The sequence below is a fragment of the Lingula anatina genome, chromosome 9, assembly GCF_051362555.1.
Source record: "Lingula anatina isolate TDL-2025a chromosome 9, LinAna3.0, whole genome shotgun sequence".
In the NCBI taxonomy this organism is placed as follows: Eukaryota; Metazoa; Brachiopoda; class Lingulata; order Lingulida; family Lingulidae; genus Lingula; species Lingula anatina.
This window is the reverse complement of record NC_141775.1, coordinates 15,665,370-15,683,076: the sequence shown is the minus strand read 5'-3', so window position 1 is coordinate 15,683,076 and position 17,707 is coordinate 15,665,370. Positions and strand designations below refer to the sequence as shown.

The 17,707-nt window shown below is 36.4% G+C and overlaps 1 protein-coding gene across 2 annotated transcripts in view; it reads right to left on the bottom strand.

Annotated features, from left to right (window-relative positions):
* Positions 1-4,661: 4,661 nt before the first annotated feature.
* Positions 4,662-17,707, bottom strand: part of LOC106165076 (uncharacterized) — a 35,709-nt gene continuing 22,663 nt past the window's right edge. Inside the window, exons 9-13 of one of the 2 annotated variants that reach the window (XM_086995029.1) lie at positions 17,647-17,679; positions 16,989-17,017; positions 16,729-16,785; positions 10,618-10,809; positions 4,662-9,592 (exon numbers count right to left, since the gene is read on the bottom strand). In XM_086995029.1, the coding sequence (XP_086851155.1) occupies positions 9,546-9,592; positions 10,618-10,809; positions 16,729-16,785; positions 16,989-17,017; positions 17,647-17,679 (358 nt within the window). In that variant the 3' untranslated portion in view covers positions 4,662-9,545. The remainder of the gene's footprint in view (positions 9,593-10,617; positions 10,810-16,728; positions 16,786-16,988; positions 17,018-17,646; positions 17,680-17,707) is intronic. The other variant, XM_086995030.1, reaches the window with a different exon arrangement.

The following is a 17,707-nucleotide window of genomic DNA, read 5'->3' as shown; positions in this document are numbered from 1 at the left end:
GCCTTCGTGTGTCAACGATCGCAGGCGACCTGTTTGCAACCTAATGCGACCACTTTAAAACCTATGGCAACCTCCTGAGGTTGCAAAGAGGTTGCCAAAAGGTTGCAAGCGCAGTGTGACCCAGCCTTAAGATAATTTAACGATCTGTTGATTTATATGTGGATAATGTTGATGGTTGAAATGTTGATATCTAATATCAATTATACAGTGCTGATTAAATTGTTTTTTATTTTCCGTTTCCTCTGCATTTGTGTATTTGTTTCATTGTTTACTCTGTTAATGTGGTTTTGCAAATTTTAAATGCCATACAGCAATATATAAATAAGGTTTTCGGCATTTTACCTATGATTCTCTCAAAATGATTAAATAAATAAACGTAGTGTCAAAAATCGTACATTGCTTTTAGCTTCACATTATTTTTTTGATTTCGTAAGGCCACACTTTTTTTATTTTATGGATGACATCCTGCGCACGCACCGATTTTTGCCCGTTCTCCAAAAAAAAAAAAAAAAAAAAAAGCCCCCCCCTCCAGCCCCCAACAAAGTCGGTTGTGGCAAATGTCGTTATTGAATTTGCCAGGAAATGAGCTTTCTGCGCATGCGTATTTTCGCTACATGGAAATGCATCCACTTTGCCGTCAAATTCATCTCTAGGATTACTTTCAAATAACACAACAATAAAAGTCATAAAGAGAACGGGCGCCATCGTTTTGGATTGGTATGCCATTGATATTTGGCATGGAGATATCACCTTTTTACAATTGTGCGAAAGGCTGGCGGCGGCCGAAAAATTTCTGTGACATTCTGTACAAAGCAGCACATTAATACCAGGTTTTCTGTAGCGAAAAAAGGGACGACAAGGGCGTCGAGGTATTTGGTGGGCTGAAGGTCGGACAGGCCACCTGACAGTTTGGCTGCTTCGTGTGAGTTGAAGTAGACAAAATGGCATCGTCCGAATTGACCTTTAATAGATTTGGCAGTATTAAGCATATCTTTGCATCATTTTTAAACATTTCTGTGAAGTGTTCAAAATGCTGTAATATTCTGAGAATACAAATAAAGACACACTGTTTGATTGATATTTGTTTTTTTTTTTTTTTTTTTTTTTTTCCAGAATATACCAAAAATACACTAAATAATAACTAGGATAATTAACTAAACCTCTCACTCCCATACACGCACACATGCCTCTCACATTTGGAGCAACTACATAGTATTATCATTGTGACTTTGCCATTTCTATCAAGGTATAAAAAAATAAAAATGTAGTATACTATCACTTTTTACAACTACTATTTACAGAAAGGTAGACAATAGGCTAATAAGTCTAAGATACAAGGCTTTTTTTTTTTTTTTCTTTTTAGCCGTAATAAAATAAATATATGGATATATAAAAATACTAGTGCGAAGAAAAAAGAAACAAAGTGTAGACTTAATATAAATTACATTTTTAATGGACAGAATGGGAAACCCCACATGTTTTAATTTTCGAAAATTAGCTTCACGTTCTCCCATTTCTGTGTGATTTCTAATCTTTTTTTCTCAGTCCGTAAATAATTGGAATACGTGTCTATATCTCTATATGATTTTATAAATGTTTTTGTGCTTTTCCAGTTTGGGATTTCCAATTTTGTCCTACAGAGAGTAATATATTTTTTGATTAGAAGGATGACAAGATATATACCGGGCAATTGCTTATTCAGAGTACCCAGTACAAAATATTCTAGTTTTCTTTCTATCGTGAGTCCGCAATGTTTTTTCAAACTTCTGATCAAACATGTCCAAATATTTTGCACATGGACACAGTCCCAAAATAAGTGTTTCAGTGTTTCTTTTAACAAATGACAAAAGGTACATTCTGCTGACTCCCTTCGTTTGCTTTTGTATAGAAAAGAATTTGTACAAAAAATCTTGTGGTTAATTTTAAACTGGAGGGCTTGTAGTCGAGTATCGTCGGTTTGTTCAAACGGTGCCCCAAAAATCGCCCCCCATATATCATCGTCGCTATGGTAATGCAGAGTGTACTCCCAGCGATTCTGATATCTGGGGCACGTCCTTTTAAGGAACAATTTATAAAATACCTGTGATACTTTTTCATTCATCTGAATCAGTGAAATGTTTTCGTTTCTAGCTTCTGTTATGTTATGACCATATGCCTTAATTAGTTTTCTCCAATTTTGTGGTACGGAGTTTCTTATACTTAAGTGTTCGAGAAAGTTAAAGTTAGATTGATATTTTGCATTGATCTCATCTATAGTGTAAAACTCGCCTGAGACATTAATCAAATCGCATATAAAAAAGACACCTTTATCACACCACCTTTTCCAATAACAGGGGACATCATTAATTCTCACGTTTTCGTTATACCAAATAGGTTGTGATAAAATGTCGCTTGTCGACTCTGCGGGGCTATCTTGTAATTCTGCCCATGCAGAAATAACGTTTTTCCAAAATGGATTGAAAATAAATTTTGTTTGTGAAAGGCCATTTTTCGTGAGATACCAAAAATTACGTCCCCCAATTTTTTCTAGGTTTTTCTTCAAAAGTACTTTCCATGCGCTGCTATGATTATCATTTAGATACTTTTTTACCCACGTAATTTTTAGGGATTTTGCTAAAAGCCTAAAGTCAGGAGCGCGCAGTCCTCCCTCTTCGTAATTTCTTTTCATGGTTGATCTTTTTACTTTATCAATTGCGCTTCCCCAAATAAAAGCAAAAGTTATTTTTTCTAATTCCTTGAAGAAGATTTCCTCGGGAGTTGGTAACACTGTGAGCATTTGTATTAGCAGTGCCATAGCAATCGTTCGTACTACTACTATTTTACCTATCAAGGATAAAGTTCTAAAGGACCAATCATCGAGTACTTTTTTGTATTTATGAAGTTTTTCAGAGAAGTTTTCATGGTATATATCTTCTTTGGACAAGTCGTATTTTATACCTAGGAGCTTGAATTTTCCTTCAAGATTCCATTTTAGTTCTAGTTTGGTTTTTATTGTTTCCCTTTCCCCCCTTTTTGATCCAATCCAAACTGCCTCAGTTTTATTAAAATTGGTGCGTAGTCCAGAACATTCTGCAAATAAGGTTATGATCTCCATAGTTTTTTCCAGCGAAACTCTGTCATCACTTAATATAACCGTAGTGTCGTCTGCGTACTGACTTAGTAGATATTCATTTCCCTCGATAGTAATTCCTTTTATTTCTTGCTCATGCTTTAGTGCCGAACTGAGTAATTCCAATGATAAGATAAATAGATATGGGGACAGAGGGTCACCTTGTCTTACTCCTCTTTTGATATCAAAGAAATTGGACAAATGTCCGTTATTTTGTATTGAACTTGAAATATCCTTATATAGTGTTCTAAACCATCTAACTATTTTTTCCCCAAAATTATAAAAGTGAAGCGTTTTTTCAATGAAAACCCATTCCAAAGAATCGAAAGCTTTTTCCATGTCAAGTAGTAGTAAAACTCCGGATATGTTTTCTTTTTCAGTTTTTTCTATCAAATCGTTCACTAACCGAGTGCACTCCCCAATATATCAGCCTTTTAGAAATCCCAACTGCGTTTCACTTATAATTCGACTGAGAAAAGGTTTTATTTTGTTTGCGATACACGCGGACGCAATTTTATAGTCGACGTTTAATAAACTTATAGGTCTCCAATTATTTAAATATTCTTTCTTTTTCTCCCCCTTCGGTAGACATGTTATCAGACCTTGTCTTTGAGATATGGACATGCTTTGTATTTCGTATGAGTATCGAAACGATCGTAATAAATAGTGTTTTATGTCAGGCCAAAACATCTTATAAAATTCAGCGGTGAAACCGTCAATTCCTGGAGATTTACCGTTTGGCATTTGTTTCAAAGCGGCTAGGCATTCTTGTTCTGTAATGTTCGCGTCTATATTTTCATTTTCTCGCGGGAGTTTAGTGATATAGGGATTTTTATCGTTAAAGTCAGAATGTTTTTTAATGATTTTAGTACCTTTTGAGGAGTATAAATCTGCATAGTATCTTTTCTGTTCATTGACAATATCCTCAATTGCTTTAATTTCGGTTCCATTTTTAAGTATTAGTTTAGGAATGCTTTTATCAACATAGTTTCGTTTTTCCAAATTACAGAAATACTTCGTACTTTTTTCACCCTCTACTTTCCACTTCGCTTTTGTTCTCATTATTATACCCTTTATTCTGTATTCTCTTAACTCTTTAAGTTCTGATTCCACCTTAAATATTTCACCCTTATCCAAATTTGTTCCAGTTGTAGCATATAAGATTTTTAGTCTTTCTTCTAGGTCTTTTTCAGCTTTTTCTCTCTCTTTCTTTTTCTGTGTGGAATATCGAATCGAGTTGCCTCTTATTTTGAGTTTCAACATCTCCCAAAGCAAGTGATCATTTATACTATACAAAGTTTCTGGATATTCAGCAGTGTTTTCTGTTCTATAGTCATTTAAGACTTGTGTAATCGTTTCTTTTACTAGCAAGATGTAGTTTGGGTCTCCCAATAGACTATTATTTAATTTCCACGTCCCTTTGCCTCTTTTCTGATTAATAAATCTAAATTCTATTGATATTGGTGAATGGTCAGAGCGGTATGCTAAATCAATGTCAGAATCAACTAAGTATTGCTGTAAGTCGGCCAAGATAAGAAAATAGTCTAGGCGACTTTGTTTGTGATGAGGGCCATGCCACGTATATTTGTTTTCGTAAGGGTGTTGCTCTCTCCATGCATCAATCAAATCAAAAGTATTCATTAGTGATTGGACAGTTTTATTAGACTTTTCATTATTTTTATTCATGTAATTTCGCGTGTCCCTTACGTAATCAAGCGGAACATTCCAGTCACCGGCGATAATAATCGTAGTATTTCCAAGTGTGCTTAGTTTCCGTTCGATGTTTTTGAAAAATTCCGGTGAATCACTGTTAGGTCCATAAATTGCCGCGAGCGAAAGGCGCGTTTCTTGTACAGTTATGTCCATGATGACAAAGTTCCCCTCAGGGTCTAATATCTTACTGTGTATTTTATATTGAAACAAATTTCGGAGAAGCACCATTACTCCCCTGCTTTTTGAAGAGAATGAACTAAAAATTACATTTCCACCCCATTCATTTCTCCACATATCTTCGGCATTTTTCTCACTGTGTGTATCTATTAGCAGGGCTACGTCATATTTTTTCCTACACTTGTCAAAAAAGTCTCTCCTTTTTACTTGATCTGAGCTCAACCCCCTGCAGTTCATGCACCCTATTTTAATACTCGCCATGTTCAATAATTAGCAATAGGTAATGGTTATTATACTGGTAGTACCTTATCTGGTGTAAATAGTGATTTCTTATGAAACAAGTTTTACTGCAATAAATTATCGTCTCTTGTATTCGAGTCCAGTATGCTCCCACATCCATACACTTAAACATACATACAACATTACACGCCACATAGAGGTTACACTTACACACAATATTCTTCATGACTGACTCAATTACCAGCTAGAAAAACCAGTGTCCATCGGTCAATACGATGCATTAGCATATATTTATAGTAAGTTCAATACACCGAATAAATGACATCTTGTTTATTTTCTTTTCTTTATCTTTTCGTCTATTATGTCAAATATATCAAATTTAATCTTGGTCTCGCTATTCTTTGCTTTTCCATAAACGTTCCCGTTGAAAAACCAGGCTTGTTCAATTGACTCATTTTCATTCAGCCTGTGTAGAAGTTCGATATTTAATTTCGTCACATCGTCTGCAAATTTGATTCCTTTTCCGGACTTCTTCACAGCTGATCGTTTTTTCATAATACGCGCCTTCACGTCGTTATTTTTCACCTTCACTAGAATCGGTCTCTCTTGGCCCTGTTTGCCTGGTATTCTGTGGACTGCTAAAAGCTCATCCATGTTCACCTTGACATCCACTTCTTGTTGGAGTAGTTTTGCCACTGTATTGGTCGTGTTTTCATCTCTTAACTCCATAAATTTTAATATTGTTTTTACGCGAGTACTGTTCATTATAGTTCGCTTTGATTTGTGCTGCTTTCGACATTTGGCACGCCTCTTCCGCCATTTTTGTTAACTTTGCAATTTCCTTTTTATTTTCGTGTATTTTTTTTTTCAGTAGTTCATTTTCAACGGTTAAATGGTCATATCCATCTTTCAAAATCCCATACTTTTCATCAAATTTCTTCTCCAACTCTAGTAGCCTCGACTCTATCATTTCCGTCATATTTTTCATCAATTCTTCTACCATACATTTTACTTCTCCCACTTCACTTTTTATTGTTTTCTTTAATTCAGTTCTGATGTCCGTTAATTCTTTCATGATGAGAGGCGACTCTTCCCCACTAGAGTTGGAAAGTTCAGAAAAGAGGCGTTTTGTTCTTGATTCCGAGTGCGTCGCGTCACGGCCTTTCGCCTTGCTGGTTACACTCATATTTGAATAGTTGGATCACGATCGTAATGACTACTTGTAAGATGGCTATTGTAATTGTGGTTAACAGGGCTATTGGGCTTTCTCGGTATTGCGAAGTGTTCGCATGAGTTTGTAAGCAGTTCTCAGCGTATGCAACTAAGGTCATCAAATATCTCGGTATTGCGAAGTGTTCGCATGAGTTTGTAAGCAGTTCTCAGCGTATGCAACTAAGGTCATCGAATATCATCAATTCTAAAAAGCCCGAAAAAACGGTCTTTTCACAAAGTATAGTTTGAATCAAATATTTCCATCGATGCACGGTGTCTTCACGATACTGTCACTCACCCCGTACTTTTTTCTGGTTCGTGCATCCCTTGATCCGATGGCAAATTCCCGCAGCTCAGCAAACCACGTACTCCTCCCCGTCAGCCATCATATTTGTTTTATTGATTGCTATACCAACTGAATTCATGAAATAACCTTAAATAGATTTGGTAATATGAAGTATATCTATTCATGACTTTTTTACATTTCTACGAAGTATTCACAATGCTTTAATATTTTTAGAGCATGGATAAAGACATATTGTTCGTTTGATACGTGTTACTGTGGTAAAATTTGTGTTTCCAGCTGTGTACTGACAGCATTCCTTTACTTAAGCAGTATTTTTTTTTTTTGGACGGTTTTATTTTTCGCCCTCGCGCACCGATTTTGGGGTACCCAGAGGATGTCATCCATAAAAATAAAAAAGTGTGGCCTAAGTTTGAAATACGTGGTATATGAAAGCCCTGGCAATTAGAATAAATATTTGCCAACAAATGCAATTTATCTTTTCTTTTTCTAAAATATTATAATTTATGATGTTGATATTTAGGAGGCATACATGACAAATTATGAAAAACGTCTTTGTCCAAATAGACCACCACCGAATGCCTGCAATCGGTAGAATACCTGTTAGCGACCAAGAGACTAAAGACTGTCAATCGACCGCGTAGTTACAACTGCAACTTTCTAGCGACCTGCTTCAGACTACTTGCGACTGGTAAAAAACTTGTAAACGACCAGTCGACTAAATACTGTCAATCGACCGTGCAGTTACAAATAGTAAGGCAACCAAGTGGAGACCGACAGGTAACCTGTAGGATACCGATATTTTTCATCTTTAGTCGCACTGGTTGTCGGTTCACAAAATATGGCCTTCATGTATCAACGATCGCAGGCGACCTGTTAGCAACCTTATGCGACCACTTTAAAACCTAGGGCAACCTCCTTGCGACTGAGGTTGCAAAGAGGTTGCCAAAAGGTTGCAAGCGCAGTGTGACCCCGGCTTAAAGGCAAGTAGAATATATACCTCTGTGTGATTCTTTCTCATTTTTTTTTTGTTTGAAGTACATTTGAGATAATTTGTGACAATTCAGAATTTGAAAAGATATTATGTGTGAGATAATACACTGTCACCCGAGCGATATATGCCATAACACCTCGAGCGTCAGCGAGAGGTGTTCATGGCATATATCGCGAGAGGGTGACAGTGTATTATTTGACATACATACCGAGAAAAAATACAATCATTTCATCCTAAAACACCCCTAAAACCGAATAAAGTGACCCTATATCATGCTCTAGAGATGTTATATGAAATAAACTCGTCCACGTGCGCTGGTCACCTCCCGCCAAATTCTTACGTAATGTCTGACCAATTTGGTCAATTTTGGTTAAATACTTGTCGTGGACGTTCATTTACTTGAAAAGTATTTAATCAACCGTTGACACTGACCATGCGCGTCTCAGCTGAGCCACACCTAGCTGGGACTGCTGCGGAAAAAAGGTCCCAAGGCAAAACCTCTACTTTTTAGTGACATTTCTGATAAAAAAGGAGCGTCGGACCGGAATATAGTCAAACTTATTTTTCACAAGTGCAAAGGAGAAAGAAATGTACTTGTTGGTGATATTTCTGACAACGAGGCAATTTTGGAATATAGTCAAAAGCGACGGATGTTTATTATAAGTTCAGGGGAGTATAAATTCTATTTTTTAATTATTATTTCTGACGACGAGGCGGTTACGGAATATAGTCAAAATCAAACGGATGTTTATTTCAAGTCCACAGGTGTAATAATTCTACGTTTTGGTGACATTTTTTACTACGAGGCAGTTTCGGAATATACATGTGCTGGTATTCAGAGCATTCATGTGCTGTATGTAATTACAAATTCAAAGGGGGAATACATTTGATTTTTACTGATATATCTGATAAAGAGGAAGAATGAACAGCGTAAAAACAAAAGGTAAATAATAATACAACCCTCGTTAAAAAGTTATGGATTTACAGATAATTTGTATACACGTGTGGCTTAAATGTAAACTAATTCCCGTTTTCAAACCATACCCATGTGACATGACTTAGTGTAATAAAATGATAAATAATAATTGTTAAACGTGAAAAGTTTATGCTAATTTTTTAAGAGTGTGAGAGATTTTAAATTTGTCTACTGGTAGGTATATAACGTAAGCAACGTCACTATTCTCTTGATGCCAAGAAGGTCACATAATCACTGTCTTTGGCTTTCAGCATTTAAGAGACCGCGACTGATTTAACCAAGATGTAGTCGTGAAATTCTAGACTACATCGAGGTTAAATCCGAGTTCTCCGAGAGACGCTACGCAGAAATGTCGAGTGAAGCGAGACATTTTTGGGTAGCGGCTCGAGGTTACCCTCGATCTTCACTGAAGCTTGGCTAAATGGACAGGCTTCAGTGATCATCATATCGCCATGGTCATATAACATCCCTAGGTATGTATTTTGATAGCAGTATATGCATGGGAAAACATTATTAAAGTTCCATGTTAAAACTATAATATAATTAACTATTTGGATATGCTCTTAAATAACTATATTGGGTTACATATTCACCGGTTGCAGGTTGTCTCATACCCGGCAGAAATTATCAAAAGAGAAATAAAGACCTATCTCAGTTTTTAAAAATGCTGCTTTTAGCGTTTTTAGCAACAATGTATTTGTACCAGACACTTTTTCTCATGCCATAAGCTACCTTAATGTTTATTGGACATTTTGTCTTTTAAACTTGATTTATTTTGCTGAGAATGTCTCATTTTTACCAGTGCCGTGTGTCTGTATCTTCATACTTGGGTGTCCCTGAGTGTTGGGTGTAAATCTACTTCCCGATCTGAAAAAGTTATTATAATTACTTTATACACAATGTATCAGGGAAATGTGAATGGTACTCACACAGCGCACTGATGCCAGACATTTCAAGTGGCAGTCTATTTAAAGACATGAAAAGAAAATGTATATCAAAATACAATACCATTTAAAATAACATAATGCACTTTTCAAAACAATATGTGAATCGAAACATTAAAAGAATATGGACCCGTACCCGTCTTTTTGTGAGGCAAAAGCTTGAGCTGCAGCAAATCGAATATTTAAAATGTCCATAAAAATATCATTTTCTGGGTAAATAAAACGGCGTCCTTTGTTATTTCTCATAGTTATGCTATGGGGAACTACAGTATTTGGTTTTCTTGGGTAATATGCCAATCATAAGAGGTTCCTGGTTGCTAAACTGTCAAGTAGTCAGTGAGTAAGCCCCCCCCCCCCCCCCCCCTGAATGAAACTAAGAAGCTGACTCTTGCTGGGAAGTACTGACGAAAGGGCTGCCTGTGCTTCGTGTTTCTAGGCAAAGCTCTGGGGTGGTACTGAGGGCTAAAATGAAGGCAAGAGTTCAGAAGTGTCCTATTTCACAAGTCCCAATTAATATCTTGCCAGGGGTCATCTGACCTCTCCTTGTTACCCCTAAAGGTGCAGCCGTACGCAAGCCAGTTCCCCCTAAGACCTGCCAAAATGTTAATGTCCTCTGCACATATTTTAACAAGTTAAACTCATGAGACTACTTCAATGTGTATACAGACGTAAAAGAATAAAAAACCGTAGTAAACTGACTCAGGTAAGAGATCTGAGGTTTTCTACCCTGAGAAACTACCAGGGTTAACAGGCCATTATGTGTCTCCATGGCTAAGGAGAGGGGATCACCGGGTTGGGGCAACAAAGTCGATTGGTTTTGTAAAACAAGCGCCAACTCAATAAACTGATTCCCCCAAATCTTATCTTTAAGTTTAGTGTCTACCTGGGCGTGCAAAGGGATAGATTTAGTCTGGTGTCTAGAAGTTGAGGGAAGTGGGGACACCCTACCTGAGTCCGCAGAAGAAGATGGCCGGAATGCCGAAAAAGTAGTGCGTAGCCAAGTCAGAGAAGCCTCCATTCCATCCATCCTATTGTTTAAACTAGTGACCGCGTGAAGGACCTGCTGAATATCCGCCGAAGAAAGAGTCACCGAAGCTGGTGGTGGTGGTGAAGGTGCTGGGCTTGGGCGTTTGAGGGACACTGAAAAATACAAAAGAAATAACGGCAGACATGTGCTAAATCCATAATTATCATTTGTGAATAACTGCATGAAGGAGGAGACAGGGAAGGTGGCGGGAACGAAAAACATTTCCAGCGAGGCGCAACTTGTATAATCGATCTTGAATGCTATGCTTTCCGCAAAGAACTTAAGCAAAGTGAGGCCGAGTACCAGTGTTTACTGAATAAATACGGCAGTGCGTGCCTAAAAGAGAGTCCCAGATTTAGTGCTGCAAAGGATGAGTGCGAATAAGGGGGTAAAAGTGCCCACTTTTGTACATAAAAAATAAATTGTGAATGAATGGAAAAAAATTGTTGCCAAATTAAAGTTGGGGTCTTACACTTTTATGATCCACTTAAAAAAATATTTTTATTGAATTTGAAATATAAAAAAATAATGTCAAAATGACCTTGTCAAAAATTCATGAAAATGTGTGTTTTAGGGGGGGTCTGAGTTGCAATGCTACATATCTTTAGTTATAGTAGTGTGACAACTGTGAAATTTTGTAATTGGGTACAGAAGGTGCCCATGTAAAAAGGTAAGGCAATATGTGGCCAATCATTGTTTGCGATCAATATTTTGATTGCTTTATTTGTACATGTAGTGCTGATTGAAAGAAGAATCTTACAATGACTTGAGACAAGACAAGCTAATGACTTCAGAAAAGCTAATTATTCACGGTTGAAAAGACATGAATATGAGGAGAGATATACGTGAAAATCAGCTCGTCTGAGGGTTGGGCTCAAACTAAATAGGGTCATTTTCAGTCCATATGCTAGCAGGCGGCCATGTGAGGTAGCTGCTACATGCTTACATAGGATGGCTAGGCAGATACAATGAAACTTATGTACAAAAAGAACAACTCAAAATAAAATGTAGGTCTTTGAATGGAAAATAGGGGTTAGAGTCAATATTTTTTTTCAATTACAACCAAAAAAAGAAAAGTAGTTATCATGTAATGCATGCTATCAAAAAAAAAAAATAATAATAATAATAAAATAAATAAATAAATAAATAAATAAAAGGGGAAATATGGATAGGAAATAGAGTCCAAATACAGAAAGTACATCTTACTTTCATTCTTATTTCTTAGGATTAAGAAAGATTAAATGTAAAATGTGCTTTAGGTATTCGAAGTTATATTAATTATCATAATAGCAGATGTACACACACTGGACAAAAGAAGTGTCACCCCTACTGAGCCAATACTATGGGGGAGATAAATGACTGTCGAATAATATGCTCCTGGTATCATTTTATGAACATCTAATTTCCAAAAAAATAACAAAATCAGAACAAAATATACATTCTACCAAAATATGCAGTTTCATGTCCAAAATTAGTACTTAGTGGCATTGCCACGTGACCTAATAATAGGTGCCAGTATACGAAGCAAGGATTCATATAATTGTCTGATGCATTCAGGGCTTATGCTGGCCCAAGCATGAAACACTGAATATAACAGAGTTTCTCTGCTGGTTAGACGGGCATTTGTCCAAAATGTTAGTAATAGATGGTAGCAAGCCTGACTCCAAAACATCGATATGTTTCTAGTGATTTATGTTTCATCAACCACTATCAATTCGCCCACGCCATGGATGCTGATGCAGTCCCACACCATGATGAATATGCTGCTCCGGGCTCGAAAATTAAGTACATGTGGTTCAAATGCTTTACCAGCAGTTCGCCAGCATCGTACCCGTCTGTCATCAGAGGTCAGACCAAAGCGACACTCATCAGAAAAAAAATATATAGGACCAATTGTCATAGACTGTCCAGTTCTAGATTCTATTGACCCTAGTTCACTCTACGTTGCCTGTTTTGTAACGATATAAGAGGTTTCAGTCTTGCTACCCTGCTGTACACTCTATGAGCATGTAACCGACGCCTAGCAATTTTCACAGACAGATTCTTATGTGTGAAATTTTTTCCACTGTGTTGTCAACTGACAAGCAGTGTCGAACTTTGACAACTTGGACATCAAAATCAGTCGTCGGTCTTCACGGCCAGTAGTTTTTCTTGGACGACCCATCAGAGGCAATTTGTCTCTTGATCCAGTGTTTCTATACCGAGACCAGACCCTCTGCACGCTTCTGACTAAACATTTCAATTGTATCGATATACTGACATTGCTTATATTCCGCCTCTTCAGGTTAATAACTTGCACCTATAACCGTTAGATAATTGCCTGTATCTTGCCATATTGGAGGAAGACAGGAATAACATTTGCTGTACATGTACAAGACCAACAATACAATCCCATGGTACAGCGGTTTTATACTCATTAGTCACATTAAAAGTAGACCAGGCATTATAAGTACCCAAGATCTGCCTACTTTTGTTACTCTGAGTTAGGGGGTGACACTTCTTTTGTCCAGTGTGTGTACATTATGGTGGCTCCTACTTTACATAGAGACCCATATGCTGTAATAGATCTCTACACACAAGGGTGGCTTGACCCAACCCCCTCTAATGGGCATAAAAGTACATTTTGTACAACCAAAATTGTTGTGTAAATGTCCCCTTTTATGTCTATTTTGCATAAAAAGTAAAATAATAGGCTCCATCACACACACCCTAGTTTTGTTACTTATTACCTAATCTTCCACACCAGCACTATTCATAGTAGCTTTGCAGAGTTTTTTTCTTCTTTTTTTTCACCAAAATGCTATGAATGACTTTATTTGTCAAGGAAATCAGTGAAACCCTATTGACTTGGTAAACAGTCCATACAAGAGACCACCAGCCTATAATCAATACCAGAAGTTTACCAGATAAAGCAAGCTAGCCAATATACTGATGAGCATCTGCTAGATGGCCAGTTTGAAATCAGTGGTAAATGTGAGGTATCCAAACAGCCTTCTCCACAACATAATTTTCGATTGTATCCCTGCCTCATGGCAAACCCCATATACCACAGGACTGAAGTGATATGTGCACAACTTCCAACTGTCTTGGAACGAGCTTTACACTGCCAGTACCAGCCACTGATGGGTCTAGTTTTTCTATGGGAGGTCTGAATCCATAATGTGTACTGGTGGCTAGATGTGTGAGGCAGGGATACAATCGAAAATTATGTTGTGGAGAAGGCTGTTTGGATACCTCACATTTACCAAAATCAAGTGGTGACAGTATAAGCGAGACAAAAAGTGTTTCGGACAGCACATCTGATTAAATATCCATTGTTTCATTATACATTTTTATACTCATATTTATATACTGTATTTTGTATAAAATAACTCTTGCATTGCATTCTATACAAGGTCTTTATCACATACATAATCAAATATGAAGTACTTTTTATGTGACTTAATTTCATTGTCATACAGATTATTGGCCATAACTGTAATTATGTGTACTGGTGTGTACTATATTTTTATTTAGTTTTTAGTTATACCTTATCATTATTTTGATACAATTTATTCCTTGTTTATTTTATGGTTTATGGAAACATTCCAAATATCTGTTTAGAGTGCTTTTACACATGATTTATTTTGTTGTTGTTACGTACTGTAACAGCCTTTTGCTTTCAGCATGTTTTACTATTCCTTAGAGCCTTGTACAAAATGTGTATTGGTTAAAATACAAGGTATCAGGACAATTCCCCCCGGACAATCCCCCCCCGGACTATTCCCCCCGGACAATTCCCCCCCGGACAATTCCCCCCCAGGACAATTCCCCCCCGGACGATTCTCCCCGAAAGTATATATATTTATATACAAAATATAAAGTAAAGAGTACAAAGTTCAAATCTTTTCATCCATTTCATGAATATTTCTCAGTTTGATAATGCAGCTCGAGGGTAGATAATATTCATTAAATTAAACAAGTTATTTTCATGTAGTACAAGTACAGAAAATTTTATCAAAAATCTGATCAAAGTACATCTCTAGTTAAAGTGGGGTAAACAGATGATCTCACTCATCCAGGTAACCCTTTTATAAATTAACTGTTACTTTTTTAAAAGTTAAATTAAAATTGCTTAATTACTCTCCCCCCACCCCTTGATTAAGTCTTGAATCAAGGTGCATCTCTAGGTAGAGGTGGGTTAAACAGATTTTCTCACTTATCCAGATATCCCTTTGATTATTTGTCACTTTTAATTGCTTGACCACTACCCACCTACTCACTACCCACCACAATAAAATATTCATAAAAATATCTGTTTACCTGTTTATCTTTTTACCCAACCTTTACCTGAAGGATAGGTGGTTATACTTAGATTAGATGTGTAATAAAACTTTCTGTACTAGTACGAAATGAAAAAGGAATTTGCTATAAAATAATTTGTTTTATGATAAAGTTGTATTATCACACTAAAAATATTAATAAAATGGATGAAATGTTTTAAACTTTACACTTTTTACAGTATATTTGTGTATAAATAGATATTTCTTGGGGGGGAATCGTCCGGGGGGAATTGTCCTGGGGGGGAATTGTCCGGGGGGGAGTTGTCCGGGGAGAATAGTCCGGGGGGAATTGTCCGGGGGGAATTGTCCTAGAATCAAATACAATTATTTAAACCAACAAATGCTGGTCTGTGAGAAAAGTTATATTAAATTAATAAATACGCTGAAACAAGTTTTTCTAGTAACTAGACTTTTATACAGTTAAGTGAAATCAGTGATGGCTTCTGTGAGAAAATACCGTAATATACCACCCCTCCCTCTCTTCTCTAGGATTAAAGAAACAATAATTACTTTCCCATTTACTTGTGCCACACCACAATTATTTAACATATAACTCTTTTTTACACCACAAAACAAGTTTCATTAGAAAAAAATCGTTTATGTAATATAAATGCTGAAACAAGTTGCTCTGACTGCATACAACAGGTAAATCCGGCTACCCCCCCTCCCCCCACATATAACTTATTAAAAAAACTAAGTTAAGATACCTCAAACCAAATAATATTTTTCCCATGCAACAAATATATGCATAAACTTTATAATAGCAAATTATCTTTAAATTTTGACGATGGGCACTTTGCCAATGGTTATTCGCACTCATCCTTTCAGCAAAAGTGACGCCTCAAAGCTGCCGGGTCTCCCCGAAGGACAGATAAATTTCAAATAGCTGAATACAGTGAATTTCAGATACAAATGCCTTATCTACACTCCTAACCTGGCAATACTAATGTTTTGAATGATTTACCCCGTTTTTACTACGCCGGCAAGGTGTAGAGGATGCTAAACCTGTACTGATAACTAAATAAAGCAATCCGTGCAGCTGTGTATACTCTAAATATGTACATGTAATGTATATCAATTTTGAAAGCTGTGCATGTATTTATATAATCGTGTCATAAAACCTGGCCTCGGGCAAGTTTGTCAACTACATGCTGGTGACGTATATGTACCATAGCAGGATAGTGCGGATGTCAATATGAAATTTAAATTTAAATTTAAATTTCATTTACTATATGAGTTCAGAAATGTTTCCCGATGACAAACAGGTTATTTTCCATCGGTTCATACCGCCAGTGCCGCACTGCACTGACACTGCTTTGGGACCCACCCACCATCTCCGACAAAAAGATTGTAAAAGAAAAGAGTGTGGTGCGCAAGGTCCAAGGGAAGCGCGCGGCGATGAAAAATAATATCTTTTTTGGGTCTACATTGTAATAGAAATATAAACAGCAATAATATCAATTGTGGTGATGATGGCATATAAGGTTAAGCATACTCACTAAAAGTGGATGCATATTTTACAATGAATAAAATATGAACTTACACTTTGAACTTATAAGAAAAAGTAACAGCAGTTAAGTGTTTTAAAACGGATTATAAATCTTCAGTGGTGAATCATAGTTTAGTCACAAAGGAATATTAAATTAATTAAGATATGTTGGATCAAACAGTGTTGTATTAACGTTGGTTAGGATAATAATGTCTACTTACATTTGTATATAATCACCCCCACACCAATACAAATAATAATTTCTAACACAAGGATAGCTGGTAAAAAGAAAAAAAGCAACAATTGCACAAACTATTTAGGAATTGCACTGTTTTACTTTATTCATTTCGATATTATGAATGTAGTTCAGGTTTGAAATAACAGATGGAAGTTTCAATTGCATTCTGTTCTAATTTATTTATCATTACGTACACGTTTTCATTAAAGAGCTTCAAATATTTTGTCTTGATGGTGAACTTACCCCACACAGCGTTCGAAACATGGAAATCACTGAAAGAAGGTTACAAAATAAGTGAACGAATGTGGCTCAGTTTTTATACAATAAACATCATTTGAGGCAACTGCGATTTCATCTTGCCCTCAGATATAATCAGAAAAAGTGCCGATCCTCCCTGACAGAACTTACGTATGGCTGTGACCAAACAGTGCTTGATAAGTGCGGAAGCTAAAATAGTATCCTGCTCAAGTGTACCAATTAACTGAATATGTAATATGTTCTTCGCTGTATGACCCAAGATAAAATTTCAGTTAGATTCTGCATATTTATGTTCACAGATGATGGCATGCTAAGCCTTATTTTTTCCAAACGATGCATAACATTTGGGGAACTATTTATATGCAGTCTATTTTGCCTTATTATCGCATGTTTAATGTAACTACCATCTATATCAACAAACTTAAAAAAGGGGAGTATATTAATAAAAGTTTTATTTACAATACTCCTGGGGTGTTGTCTGATACATGCTTGCTGAAATAAAAACACTTTTTGCATAAATTCTTAAAAATATGTTTGTGAATGAATACGTACATCTGGCTAAACACTTAATTTTAAAACTTTTATGGGAAGGACGCCTTACCTTTCAAATGAAATCAATAAACTAATATGAATATATATTTACCTTGTTGTTATGTTGCTTTTTGCAGGTGGAGCACTGGAATATAAATACAGGTTTTATAAAT